This window comes from Phyllostomus hastatus, unplaced genomic scaffold, assembly GCF_019186645.2.
Source record: "Phyllostomus hastatus isolate PE091 unplaced genomic scaffold, TTU_PhHast_1.1 phas_scaffold_39, whole genome shotgun sequence".
Lineage (NCBI taxonomy): Eukaryota > Metazoa > Chordata > Mammalia > Chiroptera > Phyllostomidae > Phyllostomus > Phyllostomus hastatus.
This window is the reverse complement of record NW_025334028.1, coordinates 24,674,685-24,698,529: the sequence shown is the minus strand read 5'-3', so window position 1 is coordinate 24,698,529 and position 23,845 is coordinate 24,674,685. Positions and strand designations below refer to the sequence as shown.

General features: G+C 35.8%; 1 protein-coding gene across 4 annotated transcripts in view; it reads right to left on the bottom strand.

Annotated features, from left to right (window-relative positions):
* Window positions 1-23,845, bottom strand: part of BANK1 (B cell scaffold protein with ankyrin repeats 1) — a 305,662-nt gene that overhangs the window by 52,027 nt on the left and 229,790 nt on the right. For all 4 annotated transcript variants that reach the window (XM_045820456.1, XM_045820453.1, XM_045820455.1 and 1 more), the window contains one exon: window positions 38-116. In XM_045820456.1, coding sequence (XP_045676412.1) covers window positions 38-116 — 79 coding nt within the window. The remainder of the gene's footprint in view (window positions 1-37; window positions 117-23,845) is intronic.

The window sequence follows — 23,845 nt, the reverse complement described above, 5'->3', positions numbered from 1 at the left end:
CATATATATGCATTATACATAACATAGGGACACTTACTGGGAAAGTATGCAGGAAGTGAAGTAATATCCTCTTCATAGTCATGTTCTTGCTCATTGTTCCTACTAATTTCTTGAACCTGAAAAAAATGTAATTTTAAATAATATGCATTAGTTTTAATAAATTTGCATTTTATATATACTAAAACAGCTGATAGAAATGAAAACAGTTTTAAAGTTTTTATTTAAATACCTTAGTTTCATTATATTACCTATCTTATTATATTTGTGCTATGGTTGCTTAATGATACATAGTATTAAAATTATAACTGGAGCAATAGAACATGTAAAATAAGCAATACATTTCTTTTAAAATGAAACTCATTGCAACTGCTTTAAAGTTCAAATTATGGACTTTAGGTGTAATAAATAACTCCTGAATAAACTAAGACAGCTGTTTCTCTTAAAAACTATGAAATTTCCTTTCTTTTAATATTTCTGAATCTTTTTATCCATTCCAAGGATATTCTTAATTAAGACTTCCAGCCAAGACCGAGGCATAGGTAGATACACTGTGCCTCCTTGCACAACCAAACGAAGGACAACAATAAATTTAAAAACAAAAAGTAACCAGAACTGCCAGAAAATGGAACTATATTGAAGTCCGACAACCACGGAGTTAAAGAGAAACATTCATCTGGACTGGTAGGAGGGGCAGAGACAGGCAGCTGGTGGAGAGGACTCACAGCAAGGTGGCAGCTGGACGACCAGAGTGGAAAAGGCAGAGGCTGGTTGAGTGAGCGATCCCACATTTGTGTGCAGATAAACTGGGAGGAACAACTGGGGAGTGAGACAGACCGTACAATCCAGGGTTCCAGTGTGGAGAAATAAAGCCTCAAAACCTCTGACTGAAAACACCTGTGGGGGTTCAGGCGACAGTGGGAGAAACTGCCTACCTCACAGAAGAGTTTGTTGGAGGGACCCACAGGGTCCTAGAATGCACATAAGCCCACCCACCTGGGGAATCAGTACCAGAAGGGCCCAATTTGCTTGTGGGTAGCTGGGGAAGTGACTGAAAGCCCATGAGAGATGAATAAGTGGCATTGTTCCCTCTTGTACCCCTCCCCCACAGACAGTGCCACAGTGCAGCGATGTGCTTTGCTCTGCCCTGGTGAATGCCTAAGGCTCCACCTCTTACTATGTAACAGGTGCACTGAGTTGAGAAAATATGGCCCAGATAAAAGAGCAGATTAAAGCTCCAGAACAAATACAACTATGCAATGAAGAGATAGCCAACTGATCAGATGCACAGTTCAAAACACTAATAATCAGGATGCTCACAGAAATGGTTGAATATGGTTGCAAAATGGAGGAAAAAGTGAAGGCTATGAAAAGTGAAATAAAGGAAAAAGTACAGGGAACCAACAGTGACAAGAAGGAAACCAGGACTCAAAATCAACGGTTTGGACCAGATGGAAGAAACAAACATTCAACCAGAACAGAATGAAGAAATAAGAATTCAAAAAAATGAGGAGAGTCTTGGGAACCTCTGAGACAACTTTAAATAATCCAACATCCAAATCATAGGGGTGCCAGTAGGAGAAGAGGAAGAGCAAGAGGACCTGGCTGGTGCAGATCAGTGGAAGTGGAAGAGCAAGAAATTGAAAACTTATTTGAAAAAATAATGAAGGAGAACTTCCCCAATCTGGCAAAGGAAATAGACTTCCAGAAAGTCCAGGAAGCTCAGAGAGTCCCAAAGAAGTTGGACCCAAGGAAGCACACACCAAGGCATATCATCATTAAGTTACCCAAGATTAAAGATGAAAAGAAAATCTTAGAAGAAGCAAAGGGGAAGGAGAGAGTTACCTACAAAGGAGTTCCCATTAGACTATCAGTTGAATTCTCAAAAGAAACCTTGGAGGGAAGAAGGTGCTAGAAAGAAATATTCAAAGTCATGAAAGGCAAGAGCCTACATCCAAGATTACTTTATCCAGCAAAGCTATCATTTAGAATGGAATGGCAGAAAAAGTGCTTCCCAGGTAAGGTCAAGTTAAAGGGTTCATCATCACCAAGTCATTATTACATAGAATGTTAAAGGGACTTATCTAAGAAAAATAAGAAGATAAAAAATATGAACAAATGACAACAAATTCACAACTATCAACAACTGAACCTAAAAGAAAACCCAACAAATTAAGCAAACAAATAGAACTGGAGCAGATTCATAGAAATAGAGATCACATGGAGGGTTATCAGTGGGGAGAGAGAGGAGGGAGAGTGGGGAGAAAGGTACAGGGAATAAGAAGCATAAACAATAGGTACAAAATAGACAGGGGGAGGTTAAGAAGAGTGTAGGGAATGTAGAAGCCAAAGAACTTATATGTATGACCCATGGGCATGAACTAAGGTGAGGGAATGATGGTGGGAGGGTACAGGGAGGAGGGGAATAAAGGGGAGAAAAAATGGGACAGCTGTAATAGCATAATCAATAAAACATTTTGAAAAAGATATTCTTGATTACATCATATATAATACAGTGAAAGACATGAAATTGTAAAGTGGTTTATTTTTGGTCTTTAAAAAGAAAAAGAAAATCCAAGTAAGGGAATTCATGTTTGTCTTTCTGAAATCAGTTCCTCTACATGTAGAAGGGAGAATTAGTGAGAAAGGACAGAAACCTATTATTCCTGGAATTGCTAGTTTTTATTTATAATCTCTGAAAATGACATGAGGTCAACATTCAGGAAACATATTTGTGCTCAGAGAGAAGGCTAACTAATATAAGTGACAGTTCTATATGTGCAAAAGCATGTAGAGAAAAGAATGAGTTAACTACCTGAGTTAATATAGGTAACATTTTGTTACCATGAACTCCAAGTAATTATTCAAATAACTTACGATTTTATTCTTAACAAAATTGACAAAAATAATTAGGTTATTTGCTCTGCATTTGGATTGTCTATTTAAAAATGAAAAACATTCGTATTAAGACATTATGAAATTTATAGCAGCGTTAGTATGCTAGAGTATTTGGCCTATATATTGACTTCAACAATTTGGTTTGTCACCCACTTTGGCCAATGGGAGCACAATGGAACTAATTTTTTTCTAAACTAATGTTATCCAGAGAAGAACACAGTGTTTCACTTCCAGTGGAAATGTAAGAATAAAAATTTCTTTAGTAATTTTTGAGTGAACTTGATACAGAAATTCATTTTCTATTTAAATTATATTTTCCCCTTGGTCAAATCAATCAAGTGATAATATGAAAATCACGTAACTTTACTAGGGAGATTGACATATTGATTGATATTTGTATGCTTTGATGTTAAAGGCATTGTTTAACATACCCACTCATTATTTCCAATTAGCCTGACCTCTAATTTCATAAGGTAGATCAAGAATATAGTTAAAAATTTAATATTTAAACAATCATAACAAGAAACTTTTTGTTAATTAAAAACAGAAATGGTTTTTGAAAATTTCAGGCATTATAAAAACTTCCTATATACTGCTCATTGCCTAGACATTATGAGGCCAAGATCAGTGTGAATTAATAACAGAACCATGGGGAAGTGTGTATGTAACTGTAGGTGTATCAACTGAGGTTGAAGCTTAATGAGATTGTTTTTGTCCCATAACTGAAGCTATATAACATTTGTACAAACAAAAAGCAAGCCAAAAATGTTTTGAAAGGAATTGCTTTCAAATTAAAAAAATACCAGAGTTTGACTGATTTGAGCACTTTCATAAGTTTAATATAAAATTTACATTTTCTATAATCAGGCTATGTAGCAGAAAGTAAGTGTTTTTCAGTAATAAAAGGATCTTTAGAAATATTTATATTAAAGTACCAATGTTTCTTGAGTTCCTTACATTTACAATCATATTTGTTTTGAAAAATACTGTATCTAGTACTATTCAACTCTCTAATGAAATCAATGATGGATTCAAAGACAAGGATGATGGCACCTGACATCTAATTACTCTAATATTTGGCTGTGTGGTGCAGTGGACAGAATTTAGATTTTAAAGTCAATCTAAGGATAAATTATAGCTCTATTATTTATTAGTTATATAATTGGTCAAGATACTTTATTCTAATCTCAATATTCTATCCTGCAAAATTTGAATAGTAATATTTATACCATCAATTGGCTGGGAAGGTTAAATTAAAATAATGTAAGCAAAACACATAACACATTTATCATATAGTAAGTACTCAATAAATGTAATCTGTATATGTTAGATTTTCCTTCATCATACAAAATATAGATCTACACTTAAGAAAAAATGGTGACCACATTGATTTGATGAAGGAATCATCAATATGTATTAATAATTATTTAACTTGATGTCTTCTCAACTGTGTACCTCTGGAAGTTCTGTGGCAGTGGAAAAAGAACTGTAATATTAACTTTCTATGTAAACAGAGTGTGGCAGTATAATTATGTTATTAAAAAACCTCTATAATTTTTAAGCTAATAGAGATGTTAAAAATCAGGGAATAAGAGATATTTAATTCTTTAATAACTTTTTTTCTGGAGCTGGATCTTGACTTTATTTGTTCACTTATCAAATATTTATGCAGGCCTATTATATGCTAACTATTCTGCTGGTAATTAAGAAAAATAAGTTAAAAATAAAAATACATAATTCCTACTATCAAAAAAAATCACATTTTTATTGGGAGAAGAAAAATAATAAAATAATTAGAATATGCTATTTTATTTATTTAACTATAGTAAGCTCAGTTCCTATAGGTGAAATAGAGAATTAAGAAATAATCAGATAACAGAGGCAAAGGTTTATTCATTTGCTTTTAGATGAGGGGTTTAAATTAAAATATTCTTAGTGGGTATTATGCTAAGTGAAGTAAGTCAGACAAAACAAGATAAATACTGCATGATTTCATTTACATATAGAGTCTTAAAACAAAACAAACAAACAAATAAGCCAAAAACAAACTCGTAAAAACAGAGAACAAACTGATGGTTGCCAGAGAGTGTTGAGTAAGAGGGATGGTTAAAAAGGGGAGAGAGCATATAGTCAATAATAATGTGAAAAGTTTGCACAGTGACAGACATTTACTAGCCTGAGTGTGGTACTCACATTATAAGATATACAAATGTTGAATCCCTATGCTGTGTGCATGAAACTAATATAATATTGGCTTTCAACTATACTGAAATAAAATTTTTAAAATTATCTTGACATTTACTTGGTACCCATTTCTCTAGGTGAAAACTCCAGCATAAACACTAAAATCTATAGTCAAAATGCTCAGTGTAACATACAAGGTTTAATTAAATTAAAATTATAAACTACAAAGAAAACATATTTTTTTGACTGACATATATAAAGTTCCACATGGTTTTGGCATCTGGTACTGTACAAAGTGATCATAATATTCTGATTTTGAGGGAGTGAATAAAAACAATCTTAACATAGCAGTTGTTTTCCAAATCTTTTTATGAGGTTCTGAAGATATTATAATTAGCCTAACTCTAGCCCAACATTCCACCGTGTTAATTATACATGATTTTACCAGCTTTAAAGCGTATGGGTGTCTGTGGAATTAGAATAAGAGGAATTTTATGTGTTTAAAAAGTAACAAATTGACCCTGTGATATTTTATATATTATCTAAAAGTAATGCACCAGGCTACAGCATCTGAGATAAGATTTCTATTGAAATAATAAATATTATTCTTACTAAATGTTAAGAATAATAATCAATGTTATACTGAAGCATGATAAACAGCAAATATAGAGTCTCAGAAATTTTTTTCAGTGGCACACTATAGGAATAAATATCTTAGTTCTCATTATATCTCTTAAGAAAATTTGTTTCTTCTTAGGCCATCTGGGAATATGGTCCAAAAGCAGATTCATATAGTTTCTCATGAAAATTTCTTTTTATATTATAGGATTCATATCCCAAATATAAAAATTAAATAGGAAAAGCCCTAAAAAACAGCTTATAAAAGTTTTCAATTAAGGTCACTGATGACCCTGGTGAGGATGAAGGATCTTGAAGAGTAAAAGAGTGAAGAATGGAAGACATCAGGTATACAGAGCCCTTTTTGAGAACCACATTGTGAAGAAGGGTCATAGGACAACTGTGCTTAAGATGTGTTTGTCAAAAAATGAGTTACAAATGTCAGCAAAAGTGCGCTTTAATGTAGGCAAGGGCTATGGAGAGGACAGGTATGACCCCCAGAACACTGTTTTGGGCAATGTGAGAGACATAAATATGAAAACTCAATAATCCCAAACCTCAGTTTAAAATTATTGAGGGGAAGAAAAGATATATAGATAAGACAAAATGAAACCAACTTTAAAATATGCATATACTTGTGAAATGCTATAATATAGGCACGTGCAATCATTTCCATTGTGTTAATGGAACAAAGAACATTTCAGAGTAGGTGGTATTCAAGCTGAGTCTTAAATGATAAGTATAGTTTTGTTTAAAGGTTTTATTTATTTACTTTTAGACAGAGGGGAAGGGAGGGAGAAAGAGAGGGAGAGAAACATCAATGTGTGGTTGCCTCTCATGTGCTGCCTACTGGGGACCTGGCCTACAACTTATGCATGTGCCCTGACTGGAAATCGAACCAGTGATCCTTTGGTTTACAGGTCACAGTTTAGTTTACTGAGCCACACCAGCCAGAGTGGATGAGTATAGTTTTCATACATAAAAAGAAGAGAGGGAGCAAATTCTTGGTCAATGAACAAGTATGACCGAAAGAACAGATGACTTGGTGAATGGATCATAGTTGGTTTGATTAGGTTGAATGGAGAATATACATGTATGTCAAGACAGGGTGATGGATTCAGTTTTTATTTTATAAAGTTTTAGATGTTTTTTAGTATGTAATTATGTTCTAAGAAATGGGAAGTAGCATATTCCTGCCTGTATTTTAGAAAAATAATTCCGACAACAGTGGGTAAGAAGGAGAGGGGGTTATTTTAAATATCAAGGTGAACAGTAATGAGAATAGGGAAAGAAAATATTTAATGGAGAAAGTAGATTTAAGAAATATCAAGATTTTTTAAAGCTTCAATGCCAAAAGCTGAGGCCAAGGGCTAAATTGATGGTTAAGTTTTCATTTAGCATGATGACATCTGGTAACCAGTTCTGATGCTGAAAACGCTATTTTTTAAAATGACACTCTTCCAAAGAACTCTTGCCATTTAAAGATGAGGATAGAAAACTTTTTCTATACAATTGAGATGAGAGTTTTAGATATAATATCAACATTCTTGGGTATCCCTTACATTGCTTCATATAACATTTAGAAATACATATCGGAGTGGGTATATGGGTATTAAACGGTATTCCAAATTTTTTAAATAAAGTTAAGTAGTTGACCAACTTGGGAAAACAAAAGATAGTTAATTGCATGATTGCCTATTAATTTGATCAAGAAGACTTAACTATGAAAGTAGGTTCATAGAATTAAATTGCATAGTAACTAAGCACAAAGTCCAAATTAGATTATAAAGATACCAAAAAAGTGTTTAGATGCAAGCAATTGAACATCAGACTATACATTTAATCAAATCTCACTTTGTTTCTTTCTTTATTTTTTAAATATATTTTATTTATTTATTTTTAGAGAGGGAAGAGAGGGAGATAGAGAGAGAAACATCAATGTGCGGTTGCTGGAGGTCATGGCCTGAAACTCAGGCATGTGCCCTGACTGGGAATCGAACCTGTGACACTTTGGTTCGAAGCCCACGCTCAATCCACTGAGCTACGCCAGCCAGGGCTCTTAAAAGATTTTATTTATTTACTTTCAGAGAGAGGGGAAGAGAGAGAGAAAGAAAAGGAGAAAAACGTTGGCTGCCTCTTGCACACACCACAGCTGGGACTGAACCCATCTGCTGATCTTTGGCTTTGCAGGACACACAAAACTAATTCAGCCACACTGATCAGGGCTATTTCTTTTTTTAAAATGAAAAGATTTCAAACAAGTTTCTATAAAGTTAAATGGGTTAATTAGGTGTTGGGTGCCTCTGAACAATAAATACACTGAAAAACAAACAAACAAACAAACCCTGCACACTGTATCTACCATTGAAAAATGAAGTTAAGTGGAGGAGAGATAGAAGAAAGGATAGGAGAACAAAATGGTTGAAAGTAAATTTGTATTCCCTTTAAGATAACATAAACTGGAAAATTTTGTGGTAGAAGGAACCTTGTTATATATTTAAAAATATAGTTCCCCCATACCCACATGTAAAATCAAAATAGAAAAGAATCAATAATGCCAATAAGCTTACTTTGGAAGAAAAACATAATTTTATTTAGCCCAGAACTCTGAAGGCTTTTAACTTGTAATAATAAAGTAAATTTTATTTTGTGCAGGTCCCAACCAAGACATTAAGAGTGCTGCTTTTTATACTCTATAATCACTGAAAAATGAGCCTCATTCCACTCCATTATGCCACTGAGACTTGCAAACCTTCTTGCTGTGAGGTAGTTGCTTAGCATTTTTTAAGTTTTAAGTGATTTATTGGGCAGATTGCAGTCACTTGTTAAAATAATTTCTAATTTTCTTATTTATAGCCTAAAGGAAATCAGGACTAGTCTAATGAAATCAAGATGTGCCTAATATTCACTTTCCTCTGGAAGTAACTTAATTGAGTGTGTAACCTTACATGAAGTTTAAATAAATTTGCCTAATGTAGTTTATCTTCAGCTTTACTTTTACATATCTTTTGAGAGGGATTTTTCTGGTTCGAAATGTAGACAACTACTTATTTCCAAATGGCAGGCCACTGAAGAAAGATTTCATAAGGTGATATATAAAGTTTAATATAGTTTCTTTAAATAAAAAATATCCCCCACAAATATGGTCAACTCATCTTTGACAAAGCAACAAAGGTAATACAATGTAGCAAAAATAGCCTCTTCAAAAACTGGTCATGGGACAACTGGGCATCCACATGCAAAACCATGAATCTAGACACAGACCTTGTACCCTTCACAAAAGTTAAATTGAAATGGGTCATAGACATCAATATAAAATGAAAAACTATAAAACTCATAGAAGATAACATAGGAAGACCTTGGGTATGGTAATGATTTTTTAAAAACAACATCAAAGGCATGATCCATGAAAAAACAATTGATAAATTGAACTTCAGTAAAATAACTTCTATGTAAGACAACATCAAAAAAATTATATGACAAGTCACAGACTGAGAGCTAATCTTGCAAAAGACATACCTGGTAAAGGATAGTTATTCAAAATACAGGGTGGAAAAAATGCAGGTTTACAGTTGTTTATATAAAAATAATACAGTAATTAATAGATAATAATAAAGAATAAATTCTGTGTTTTGCATACTCCCAACTGTAAACCTACTTTTGCCCTTCCTTGTATAGAAAAACATTTAAAATTCAACAATAAGAAAATTAAAAAACTGGTTAAAAATGGACCAAGGATCTTAATAGACACCTCACCAAGTAAGTCTTATACAGGGGGCAATAGGCATATGAAATGATATTCCACATCATATGTCATCAGAAAAATAAAAATTACAATGAGACAACACCACACATGTATTAGAATGGCCAAAATCCAGAACACTGAAAACACCAACAGAAAACATGGACATGGATGTGGAGCAACACAAAGCCTTAGTCATTGCCAGTGAAAGTGCAAAGTGGTACAGCCACTTTGAAACACAGTTTGGCAGTCTCTTACAAAACTGAACATACTCTTGCCATATGATACAACACTCTCACTCCTTAGTATTTACTCAAACATTCTAGGAATTTGTGTCCATACAAAAACCTGCACATGGATGCTTTTAACAGCTTTGTTCATAATTGACAAAATTTGGATGCAACCAAGATGTTCTACAGTAGGTGAATGGATGAACAAAATATGGTACATGCAGGTAATACAATATAATCCAGTGATAAACAGACATCAAGCAATCAATCAAGCCATGGAAACACCTGGGAAACAAATGCATATCACTGATAGAAGCCAATCTAAAAAGACTACCTTCTGTGTAATCCAATTTATCACCTCTTGAAAAGGCAAAACTATGGGCACAATAAAAAGATCAGTGGTTACCAGAAGTGAGGTAAGTAAAAAGATTTAGGATAGAGGATTTTTAAGGCAGCGAAAGACTCTATATGATATTATAATGATTGATATATGTAATTATATTTTTGCCCAAACCCATTGAATGGGCAGCAATGAATGAAGACTAAAGTGAACTATGGACTTTGGGTGATTATAGTTTGTCAATGTAGATCCACCCTCAGCAAACGTACCATTTTGGTGAATGATGTTGATAATGGGGTGGCTATATATGTGCAAGGGAGAGGTACATATGAGAAATTTATGTATGTACCTCTCAGTCTAGTTGTAAACCTACAACTGCTCTAAAAATAAAGTCTATATAAAATTAAATGGAATTCATATGTCTTAGATAGCGGATTTAATGGTATTCATTTTTTCTGAAAGTGCCTCTAAAACTGTTTAGGGTAAAATTCTATGGAAATCAACAATGTCTCAGCACATATAAATATAACTATTGACTTGCTAGATCAAATAGTGTTTTTAGCATTATGTATTAATATTAGGTATAGATATTTGAAAACCTTTACATTGTTATGTATCATGTACTTAAAACAGTAAGAATTGAGTAACTTACCTGAGATTTGCATTTAACAGCTAAGCTAAGTGAACAAATGAAAAATTAAATTTTATGCCTTGTGTTTGAGAATATTTTGAAGTTTTATAAAGATGTATTCCTTACCCAAAAGCTGAATTGCTTAGAAATTCATCAAATTGTAGCAATTATAGCTCAGTTTAGGCAAAATTTAATATTTAGAGAATTACAACAATGGCTTAGGGGCTTTATTTTTTATTTACTCATTCAAAAACATTAATTTAGAAACTAGGTTATACAATAGAAATATAAGAAAGGATAAGTTAAGTTTCTCTTTAAAAATACAGACATCCATCTCTAGCCATTAGAGAGTTGCAAATTAAAACCATAATAAGACCCCACCTTACACTGATCAGAATGGCCATCATTAATAAATCAAAAACAAGTGCTGGTGAGGTTGTGGAGAAAAGGGAAACCTTAGTGCACTGTTGGTGGGAATGCAGATTGGTGTAGCCACTGTGGAAAATTATATGGAATTTCCTCAAAAAACTAAAAATGGAACTGCCTTTTGATCTGGCAATTCCACAGCTGGGATTATATCCCAAGAACCCTGAAACACCAATTCAAAAGAACCTATGCACCCCAGTGTTCATAGCAGCACAATTTACAATAGCCATGGGCTGGAAATAGCTTAAGTGCCCATCAGTAAATGAGTGGATCAAAAAACTATGGTACCTTTAGATACGATTGCTTCTGGCCAAGATGGGGGTGTAGAGGTGTAGGTAGACACACTGTGCCTCCTCGCACAACCAAAAGAAGGACAACAACAATTTAAAAACAAAAAACAACCAGAACTGACAGAAAATTGAACTGTATGGAAGTCTGACAACCAAGGAGTTAAAAAAGAAATATTCATCCAGACTGGTAGGAGGGGTGAAGACAGGCAGCCGGGTGGAGAGGACTCATGGCAAGGTGGTAGCTAAAGGACTGGAATCAGCAAGGCAGAGGCTGGCGGACCTGGAGAGGCAGCAACTGGTGGACTGGGTGGTCCCACATTCGCAAGCAGATAAACCAGGAGGAACAACTGGGGAGTGAGACAGATCTCACCACCCAGGGTTCCAGTGTGGAGAAATAAAGCCTCAAACCTCTGATTGAAAACACTGGTGGGGGTTGTGGCAGCAGTAGCAGAAACTTCCAGCCTCACAGGGAAGTTCATTGGAGGACTGACAGGGTCCTAGAATGTACACAAGCCCACCCATCTGGGAATCAGCACCAGAAGGGCCCAATTTGTTTGTGGGAAGTAAGGGGAAGTGAGTAAAATCTGGCAGAGAGCAGAGAAAGTGCCACTGCTGTCTCTCAGACCCATTCCCCACATACAGCATCACAATACAGCCATGTGGGTTGCCCCACCCTGGTGAACACCTAAGGTTCCACCCCTTACTATGTAACAGATGCACTGAGACAAAAAAAATGGCCCAAATAAAAGAACAGATCAAAGCTTCAGAACAAATACAACTAAGTGACAAATAGATAGCCAACCTTTCAGATGCACAGTTAAAAATACTACCTATCAAAATACTTGTAATCAGGATCCTCACAGAATTGGTTGAATATGGTCACAAATTAGATGAAAAAATGAAGGCTATGCTAAGTGAAATAAAGGAAAATGTACAGGGAACCAACAGTGATGGGAAGGAAACTGGGACTCAAATCAATGGTGTGGACCAGATGGAAGAAACAAACATTCAGTCAGAAAAGAATAAAGAAACAAGAATTCAGAAAGATGAGGAGAGGCTTAGGAACATCCAGGACATCTTTAAACATCCCAACATCCAAATTATAGGGGTGCCAGAAGGAGAAGAGGAAGAGTAACAAATTGAAAAGTTATTTGAACAAATAATGAAGGAGAACTTCCCCAATCTGGCAAAGGAAATAGACTTCCAAAAAGTCCAGGAAGCTCAGAGAGTCCCAAAGAAGTTGGACCCAAGAAAGCACACACCAAGGCAGATCATCATTAAGTTACCCCCAAATTAAGCAGAGAATCTTAGAAGCAGCAAGAGAAAAGGATATAGTTACTACAAAGGAGTTCCCATAAGACTATCAGCTGATTTCTCAAAAGAGACCTTACAGGCAAGAAGGGGCTAGAAAGAAGTATTTGAAGTCATGAAAGGCACGGACCTACATTCAAGGTTACTCTATCCAGCAAAACGCTCATTTAGAATGGAAGGGCAGATAAAGTGCTTCTCAGTGAAGGTCAAATTAAAGGAATTCATCATCACTAAGCCCTTATTATATGAAATGTTAAAGGGATTTACCTAAGAAAAAGAAGATAAAAAATATGAACAGTAAAATGACAGCACACTCACAGTTATTAACAACCACACCTAAAACAAAAGCAAAAACAAACTAAGCAAACAACTAGAACAGGAACAGAACCACAGAAATGGAGATCACATGGAGGATTATCAGCAGCGGAGTGGGAAGGAGAGAGGGGGAAAAGGTACAGAGAATAAGTAGCATAGATGGTAAGTAGAAAAATAGACAGGGGAAGGTTAAGAATAGTATAGGAAATGTAGAAGCCAAAGATCTTATATGTATGACCCATGGACATGAACTAAGTGGTGGTGGGGATGTGTGTGGGAGGGGGTGTGCAGAGCAGAGGGGACTAAAGAGGGGAGATTGGGACAACTGTAATAGCATAATCAATCAAATATATTTAAAAAAGGAAAAATCTATGGTATATTTACACAATGGAATGCTACACAGCAGAAAGAAAGAAGGAGCTCCTCCCCCTTGCTATATAGCATGGATGGAAATGGAGAGCATTATGCTAAGTGAAATAAGCCGGGTGGTGAAAGACAAATACCATATGATCTCACCTATATGTGAAACATAATCAACAAAACAAACAACCTAGCAAAAGAGAACCACAGATATGGAAATAAAGAACAAACTGACAGTGGCTAGAGGGGAGGGAGGAGGAGGATAACAGGGGAAAGAACAGGAGGGGTCAAGTAAGGAACATGTACAAAGGACCCACGGACAAAGACAACATGGCAAGGGATTGAATGTGGGAGGTGGGGGGTGGGTAGGGCCAGGGAGAGTAATGGGGGAAACATGGGACTACTGTAACTAAACAATACAAAATTTAAAAAATACAGACATCACATATATATTTATAATACAATAGGTAAAGTGATGTTATTAAAATAATAGCTTACATAACATTTACCATATAAGACATTGGTCTAAGTTTTATACTTACATTAATTTTATTTTCAAAATTATTTTATGAGTAAGTTTACTATTGTAATCCTCATTTAATGAGTGAAAAAAGTTACGGTAAAGCAAATAATCTGTCCACAGTTACACAGGTAATGTCTCTTCTTAGAGGGCCCAAACAATGAGGAAATAAGTGTGTACAACAAAGGATGTGTCAGGTCACCTAAAAGTGCTTTAAATCAAGAGTCATAGATTTCAACAGAGGGGCAGCTGACAAAATTTTGCAAGAAACACACAAGTCTCAGGATGGTGGCTGCATTTGAGCCTCTTTGAAAGATGATAAAATATTTACAAACGGGGTGGGAGTCATGGGCAGTCAAGCAATGGAATCAAGTGAGGAGGTAGGAAAGCAGAGCATGTATGTCTTGATTACATTCGGGAAACAGTGGGTTGCCCAGCTTAACCAGGGGGTCCAGGCAACAAATGTCTGTCTACTGGCACAAGCAAACTGTGGGGGCGCAGCTCTTCCTGTCTCCTGAGGTGGCTGGAACCCCGCTGTCTAACAATGCAGCCTGCAGGGCACACACAGAGATGAGTGCTGTCTTGGTTATTGTGGCTTGTATTATGAGAAAAATGAAGGCCCACTCCCAGTCTCCAAAGAAGAGGTGAGCACAGAGCAATAATGGCATTTGAAAGCACAAGCAAGACATGGGAAACCCGTACCATAGTTGTATGGATGCTGACAGAGGGGGGCTAATGGAAACACTGGTATGAGGAGTCAGAGAAGACAGGTGGCATTTGGGAAGGATGACTCTAGGCTTACCTGTTGATTTTCCTCGGCTGCCCCTGCTCGCAAAGTAGCTAGGTATTTTTTGAGAAGCAGAAGACAGATATGTTTTTACACTTGGCTTGGATACAAATACAGTGAAAACTATCATAGATGTTTCTTGTGTTTTGACTAATAGAAAATGAAATGAATGGAGATATGTTATAACCAGAAAATCTTGCTTTAGGCCCCAATCTCTCAGAAAAAAAACTGTTGTAAGATGAAAATGTTACAAGTAAAAAATATGGGTTTCACAGTAATGTCATTTGATAACGTAATGGGATGTGTCACCTTGGTACCACAGAACTATAGTGTGTGTGGCTCTTATTTCTTCAAAATCTGCCTCGAGCAATACATACAATTATATGTTCTTATACTCACATCACAAATGGGATAACAAACTAATATCACAAATGGGATAACAGACAGAAAAAATATTTTACTGATTTGTTCAAGGTTACTAGATGAAGTGAATTTCTCCTAATTAGAGTTTTATCCACAATTCCTTTCTGAAATATATGTAATGTATGGCTAGAAGCACTATGATTTAGAAAGATCTTGATTACATTTCTCTACATTTATAAATCAATTAATATTTTCTTTTACTATTTTATTGTATTATTTTCCCATTACCATTTAGTCCTTTTATAACACCCTCCTCCAGCAATTACCACACTGTTGTCCATGAATCTTTTTCCTTTTTACTCAGTCTTGTTTATCTTTTCAAAGAACCAGCTATTGGATTCATTGACCTTTTATATCATTTTTCATGACTCTATTTCATTTATTTCTGCTCTGATTTTTATTGTCTCCTTCCTTCTGCTCACTTTGGGCTTTGTCAGTCTTTTTCAAGTTTCTTTAAGTATAAAGTTAGATGGTTTATTTGAGCTTTTTCTTGTTATTTGAGATAGGCCTGTAATGCTATGAATTTCCCTCTTAGGATTGCTTTCCCAGTGTCCCACAGATTTTGGACGGTTGTGCCCTCATTTTCATTTGTTTCAAGGTATCTTTTTATTTCTTCCTTGACCTCATTGTTGATCCATTCATTGTTTAACAATATGTTATTTTGCTTCCATGTCTTTGCATGTTTTTCAGTGTTCTTCTTGTGACTGGTTTCTAGTTTCATAGCATTGTGGTCAGAGAGCATGCCTGATATGATTCCAACCTTCTTAAATTTACTGAGACATGTTTTGTGTTCTAACATGGTCTATCCTAGAAAACGTTCCATATGCACTTGAAGAGTATGTATATTCTGTTGCTTTGGGATAAAATGTTCTGAAATTCATTTGATCTACTGTGCTGTTTAAGGCCTCTGTCTCCTTGTTGATTTTCTGCCTGGAAGATCTATCCATCAAAGTCAATGGGGTATTAAAATCCATGACTATGACTGTAATTCTTTTGATCTCCCCCTTTATGTCCATGAAGTTTTTCTTTACATATTGATGTGCTCTAATGTTGGGTGCATATACATTTATCAGGGTTATATCCTCTTTTTGGATTGTTCCCCTCATCACTATGCAGTGTCCTTCTTTGTCTTTTACTATAGCCTTGGTTTTAAAGCCATTTTGTTGGATATAAGTATTGCTACCCTATCTTTTTTTCCCTTTCCATATGCATGAAATATCTTTTTCCATCCCTTTACTTTTAGTCTGTGTGTATCTTTCCATCTGAGATGGCTCTCTTGGAGGAAGCATATATATGGGTCCTGTTTTCTTATCCATTCAGCTACCCTATGTCTTTTGGTTGGAGCATTTAAGCTATTTAGATTTAAGGTGATTATTGATAGATGCGTATGCAGTGCAATTTTATTGTTAGACTATTTTCCTTTGTTTTTTTCTTTCTCCTCCTCTTCTTCTTCTTCTTCTTCTTCTTCTTCTTCTTCTTCTTCTTCTTCTTCTTCTTCTTCTTCTTCTTCTTCTTCTTCTTCTTCTTCTTCTTCTTCTTCTTCTTCTTCTTCTTCTTCTTCTTCTTCTTCTTCTTCTTCTTCTTCTTCTCCTTCTTCTCCTTCTTCTCCTTCTTCTCCTTCTTCTCCTTCTTCTCCTTCTTCTCCTTCTCCTTCTCCTTCTCCTTCTTCTCCTTCTAGCAGGCCTTTTAACATTTGTTGAAGTACTGGATTGCTGTTAATAAAGTCCTTTAGCTCTTTCTTATATGGGAAGCTTCTTATTTCTCCTTCGACTTTAAATAATAGCCTTGTTGAGTAAAGTAGCCTTGGTTGTAGGTCTTTGCTTTTTATCACCTTGAATATTTCACATCATTCCCTTCTGGCCTGAAATGTTTCTATTGATTAATCAGATGACAGTCTAATTGGTACTCCCTTGTAGGTAACTACCTGTTTTTCTCTTGCAGCTTTTAGATTTAGGTGTTAAGCCTTGTCATTTTGATTATGATGTGTCTGGGTGTAGCCCTTTTGGGTCCAACTTGTTTGGAACTCTCTGAGCTTCCTAGACTTGTGTGTCTTTTTTCTTTTCCAGATTATGGAAGTCTTTGGTTATTATTTCTTCAAAAGGGTTCTCAATCCCTTGCTCATTCTCTTCTTATTATTGTAATGCAATGATGCAAATGTTGTTATGCTTCATGTTATCCAAAATGTTTCTTAGGCTCTCTTCATATTTAATTTTTTTTTCTTTTTGCTTTTCTGCCTTTGTATTTTTTCTACATTGTCTTCCAAATCACTGATTCAATCCTCTGCTTCATCTAAAGTACTTTTTATTCCTTCCATGTATTATTTATTTCAGACATCGCATTCTTCCTTTCTGACAATTCCTTTTTTATGGTTTCTATGTCTCTTTTCATGCTGTTGAGTATCCTTATAATCATTAATCTCTCTATCTGATATTTCATCTAGTTCTTCTTCTGGAGAATTCCCTAGTTTTTGCATTTTGGAGTCTGTTTCTTTATTCCCATTTTGGCTGCTTTTTTTGTATTTGTTTTTATGTATTCGGTAGATATGCAAACACTCTGCTGTAGGTCTTGGTCAGATGCTGCTTGTGACTAGCCCTGGTCAAACTATTTGGAGCTATCAGTGATCCACAGCATGTGTTCCTCTGCTGGGCCTGTTTTTGTGCAGGAAAAAACTAAGCCATGCACCAAGTCTAGCTTTAACAGCACTGTGTTCGGACAAGGGTTAGCTGAAGTCTTATACAACTCCTAGAGATTCACCTTAGTTGTTAAACTAATCAATGGTACTGGCTCAAGCCGCAATCAGCAGCCCAGCTTAAGCTTGACAGGATGGGACAGAATAATTCTGTGAGCAGAGCTATTGCTTCCCCTCAGGCTAATTTCATTCAGAAAGGAATGCTCTGCCTGAGAGAAATAGCTCAGCAGTATGGAGAATGACTCAGCTCAGTGATCCTGCTGGCTATTCCTTCACTTCTCTCTTCAGAGCTACCACCCAAGACTCCTTAATCATCTCTAGTTCACTCTGCTCTTTCTCTCTGCTAAATTCCAGGGTAAGTGGCAGCAAATGAAATTTTGTGTGTTGACTCTTTAAGAGGTTCTCTGTGTCTCCATCCATCTCTCCCTGGCAGACAGAAACTCTAGTGCTTTTCATGGCTAGATGTTATTTGGATTCCTCTCTGGCTCTGGTGCTATAGGCTGTGGAGCCCAGCTTGGGGTTTAGACCCTATACTTCTCAGGGGGAAGCCCCAGCTGTTGACATATCCTTACAGAACTTCAGCTACCACCCATGGGAGCCCAGCCAGCCTTCTTGCACCTATTCCACACCACCTACAGGTCTCATTGTAGTGAAGTGGTTTATTCTGTCTGTCTATATTTATAAGGCTTCTCTCCAGCTAGTTTTTTGTTATTTATTCAGGATCATTTATTTCTCTACATTTTAGTTGTAATTCCAGATTTTTCCTGGGAGGAGGTTAGCATACTTTCCATTTACTCCGTTACTATTTTGGATCTCCCAGCAATTAATATTTTCAAAGCAGTTTAATGTATATCACCATCCTCATATCAACCATACCAGTTTTGCAAGAGAAGTCTTATCAGTGAAGATAGAGGAAGAGATAGTGGCTTAAAAGACAAATACCATATGATTTCACATATATGTGGAACCTAAAGAACAAATTAAAAAAAACAAACAAAATAAAAACAAACTCACAGATACAGAGAACAGACTAATTGGTGCCAGAGGTGAGTATAGTTGGGTGACTATGTGAAAATGGTGAAGGGATTAAGAATTATAAATTGGGAGTAACAAAATAGTCACAGGGATGTAAAGTACAGCATAGGGAATATAGTCAATAATATTGTAATCACTATGTATGGTGACAGGTGGATACTTGAAAAATCAGGGGAAACAGTAAAGTATATGATTGTCTAGTCACTATGTTGTACACCTGAAACTAACACAGAATATTTTTAAATGTAAACTGTAATTAAAAATAAAAAGTAAAACAAAAAGATGTAGTGGCAATGTCCATGGCTCACAATGTATGAAGTAGAGATTCAGATACAGTATAACTCAGGTCCTGGAGTTCATATATTGTAGATCCAAGTCCACTGAGCCCAGTGCTTTTTGTACTACACCACGGTGCTCTTTGTCAAAACTATCTGTACTGTGGACAGATAACATTAAAAGAAATCTAGTGAAGAAGTTCAGGCCAAGATGGGGGCATAGGTAGAGACCCTTTGCTTCCTCGCACAACCAAAGGAGGATAACAACCAATATAAAATCAATAAAAAACCAAAAGCACCAGAAAATCAAACTGCATGGAACTCCAACAACCAAGAAATTAAAGAAAAAATCAGCCAGAACAACCAGACCGGTAAGGCAGTGGACAGCTGGGCTGACTCAGAAAAACCACTGTGACACAACAGACTGGGTGGGTGGGGTTGACTTAAGGGAAAAACTGGGACTCAGAGCTGACTGTGGGCTAAGGCTGGGGCTGCTGCCTGGGAGATAATCCCAGTCTCACAAAACAGTCTTTTGGAAAGTGCAATAGAGACCAGCAGGTGAGCTGTGCTGTTCCCTCTCTGGCCTCTCCCCCACAGGGACCACTGTGCAGCAAGGAAGGTTGCCCTGGGTGAATACCTAAGGCTCCGGGCCCTTACAATTTATCAGCTGCACCAAGACAAAGAAATATGGCCCAAATGAAAGAACAGAGCAAAGCCTCAGAAAGAGAACTAAGCGAGGGGGAGATCACCAACCTATCTGATGGAGAGTTTAAAGTCCTGGTAATCAAAATGCTCACAGATCTAATTGAGCTTGGTCAAAAAATGAAAAAAACAAATGAAGGATACCCAAAGTAAAATAAATCAAAATGTTCAGGGAACCAACAGTGACAGGAAGGAAACCAGGACTCAAAGCAATGATTTGGAACAAAAAAAAAGAAAGAAACATTCATCCAGAAGAAAAGGAAGAAACAAGAATTCAAAAAAATGAAGAGAGATTTAGGAACCTCTGGGACAATTTGAAAGGTTCCAATATCTGAATTATAGGAGTGCCAGAAGGAGAAGAACAGCAGTAACAAATTGAAAACTTATTTGAACAAATAATGAAGGAAAACTTCCTCAATCTGGCAAAGGAAATAGACTTCTAGAAAGTCCAGGAAGCCCAGAGAGTCCCAAAGAAGTTGGACCCAAAGAAGAACACACCAAGGCATATCATCATTAAGTTACCCAAGATTAAAGATGAAGAGAAAATCTTAAAAGAAGCAAAAGGAAAGGAGAGAGTTACCTACAAAGGAATTTCCATTAGACTATCAGCTGAATTCTCAAAAGAAACCTTGGAGGGAAGAAGGGGCTAGAAAGATGTATTTGAAGTCATGAAAGGCAAGGACCTACAACCAAGATTATTCCATTCAGCAAAGCTTTCATTTAGAATGGAAGGGCAGATAAAGTGCTTTGCAGGTAAGGTCAAGTTAAAGGAGTTCATTATTACCAAACCCTTATTATATGAAACATTAAAGGGAATTATCTAAGAAAAAGAAGATAAAAAATATGAATAGTAAAATGACAACAAATTCACAACTATCTACAAATGAACCTAAAAGAAAAGAAAAAACAACAAAAACGAAAACTAAGCAAACAACCAGAACAGGAACAGAATCAGAGAAATGGACATCACATGGAGGGATTTCAGTGGGGAGGGGAAAGGGAGAAATAGGGAAAAGGTACAGGGAAGAAGCATAATTGGTAGGCATAAAACAGATGGGTAGAGATAAAAATGGTATAGGAAACAGAGGACTCAAAGAACTTATATGTACAACCCATGGACAAGAACTAAGTGGGGGGGGAATGCTGGAGGGTTGGAGGCAGGGTGGAGGGGGGAAAAAGGGGGAAAATTGGAAAAACTGTAATAGCATAATCAATAAAAATACTTAAAAATAAAAAGAAGAAATATAGTGAAAATAATAGATATTTGGAAATGAAACTTTGTATTCAATGTGAAATCATATTCAACTGCAGATCAAATCTCTATTCTGTAAATGATAATAAAGGTTTAAAAATTTATGTTGGTGGTAAAAATGAATTTAAATTCATATCCTCTGTCTTTGACTGATAATGTATTTTCTAGAGAATGTGGATGAGAGAATTATGGAATTAATCCAACAAAATCTACTAATCAATTAAAATCCTGTGATACCATCTAGGATGGGTGAGCACTACAACTTTGTTATTTAAAGATAACTGTGAATATTCCTGATAATAGGAAAGTCTGTATTTTATACTCTGTATACCTGCAATTGAATTTTCCAGAATGCATTACCATTTTCAGTGGAGAAACATATATATTAGGCAGACTTTACCTGTCTTTTGATAGATGTAATAAAAAGAGAAATAAAAGTAAAATTTCACAGATTATAGCTATATTTGTTTAACTTTTCTTGCAGGAATACCAAAATTAATTTTAAATTATGTTTTCACATTATTTTATTTCCTTGACCTCCATCACCACAGAAAGTTTTATATCCATGCTTGCTTTCTTATTTTCTGAATCTTTAGCCAGCATTTCAAAGATAAACCCAAAAGCACTTAGCCTTTTAGCACTGATTTGTCTCTGAAACGCTTTTGTTTGACAGCCTGTAATCATTAGCAAGTCCTGCAGTGCTAAGCCTAAAGAAGGTCACTTGCTGAGACAGAGGCGTTGTATTTGTGCTTGTTTCTTCTAATTATTTTTATCTGCTCAAATTGCTGTCCAGATATGCACTTCCACTTTATCAAATATTTAATAGATGATACAAATGTTGGTATTATATCTTAGGAATTATATTTCATCACCCTTAAATCAACTTATTCTTTTTCAGACATGCCCTTTGGCTCAATGTGTATTTTTCTTCTACTTTTAAAAAGAAGTAAATACAAACCACAGAAAGATGAGCTTTTAAATTATGAATGAACAAAGCTTTATTGTCATCTACAGCTTGTGTTTGATGAGATACTTTCTTTCACCAAATGTGATGCAGCTTGATTCAGGTTATCCCTATGTTATCCTTTGTGAATCGGACCTGCATTAGCTAAAAAGTGTGTGGACCTGGTTTACTAAGGATAAAAACACAGTTAGAAGGCAATTTAAGTAGATCATATGTTATGAAAAGATTATCTGTCAAAAAAATCAGAAAAAAGTATATTTAAAATTATGACATCCTACCCAGGACCACCTAGTTATTTGTGAGTGGGTTCCAAAATCCATTTCACATTTAAACACCATGTCTTATATGATAAAACCCATACAAGAAAGCACTGGAGATTTCCAATCACCGAAGTCTCCTGTTTATATCATACTCTGTCTTGGAAAGAATATTCTAGAATATTTCATTTTGGCAGTTTGAGACCAAAAATAACTTTAAGATGGGGAACAGTATCAGATAGAGTAGTGATCTTGGCTACGGATGCACATTAAATTCAGGTGGGAGCCTTTATAAACTACTCATTCCTAGGCCCCAGCCAAGACCAACAAAATGACTGTGTTGGCCAAAAAGTTCATTTGACTTTTTTCCATAAAATGGCTCTAGTAGCACTTAGTTGTCTTTAAGTTCATTAGAAACAATTTTGTTAGATTTTATTGTGACAGCTGTCATATCAGCGTGCATTTAAAAAAACATCAAAATTGGTGAATTTTTGTGTAGCCATTTTAATATTGAAGAGGAAGGAAAATATGCAATATTTTTTGCATATTATGCTTTAAAGAAAGGTAAAAATGCAACTGAAATGCAAAAAAAGGATTTGTGCAGTGTATGGAGAAAGTGTTGTAACATGTCAAAGGTGGTTCGTGAAGTTTCATTCAAAGTGGCTCCTGACTAATATTTCTCAAAACTAGTTTTTATCTGTAAATCAAGTACCTACTTCTGTGGGTTGTTTCAAGGGTTAGATGAGGTAATTCTTGGCCTAGATGAAGTATCATTACTATTATGCAATGTGGTGGGAGAAGCCACTTAACGTGCAGGTGAAGTGTGATAGCACCAGCCGACTTCTACAACTACATTTTAGTTTCTGTACCCCAATACCTGAAGGGTATATGATTTCACTATCATATTGCTTCCTGAAATATAACTTAAAATTTTTCTTTTTTTAAAATTTTAATCATTGTTCAAATACAGTTTTCTCCTTTTTACTCCCAATCCAGTCCCCCCTCCCACCCTCCCCACTTCCCTCCCATTACCACCCTCCCCTTAGTCTATGACCATGTGTCCTTTAAGTTTGTTCCTGTGAACCCTTCCCACTGACCCCCTTAAATTCCCTCTTCTCTCCCCTCCGGTCACCATCAGCCTGTCCTCTATTTCAGTGTCTTTGGTTATATTTTGCTTGTTTCTTTGTTTTGTTATTTAGGTTCCTGTTAAAGGTGAAATCATATGGTATTTGTCTTTCACTGCCTGGCTTGTTTTGCTTAGCATAATGTTTTCCAGCTCCATCCATGCTGTTGCAAAGGGTAGGAGCTCCTTCTTTCTGCAGACTGGTACAACCACTATGGAAAGCAGTATGGAACTTCCTCAGAAAACTAAAAATGGATCTGCCTTTTGACCCTGCAGTTCCACTGCTGGGACTCTATCCTAAGAATACTAAAACACCAATTCAAAAGAACCTATGCATCCCAATGTTCATAGCAGCACAATTTACAATAGCTAGATGCTGGAAGCAACCAAGATGCCCATCAGTAAATGAATGGATCCAAAAACTATGGTACATTTACACAATGGAATTCTGTGCAGCAGAAAGAAAAAATTTTTCT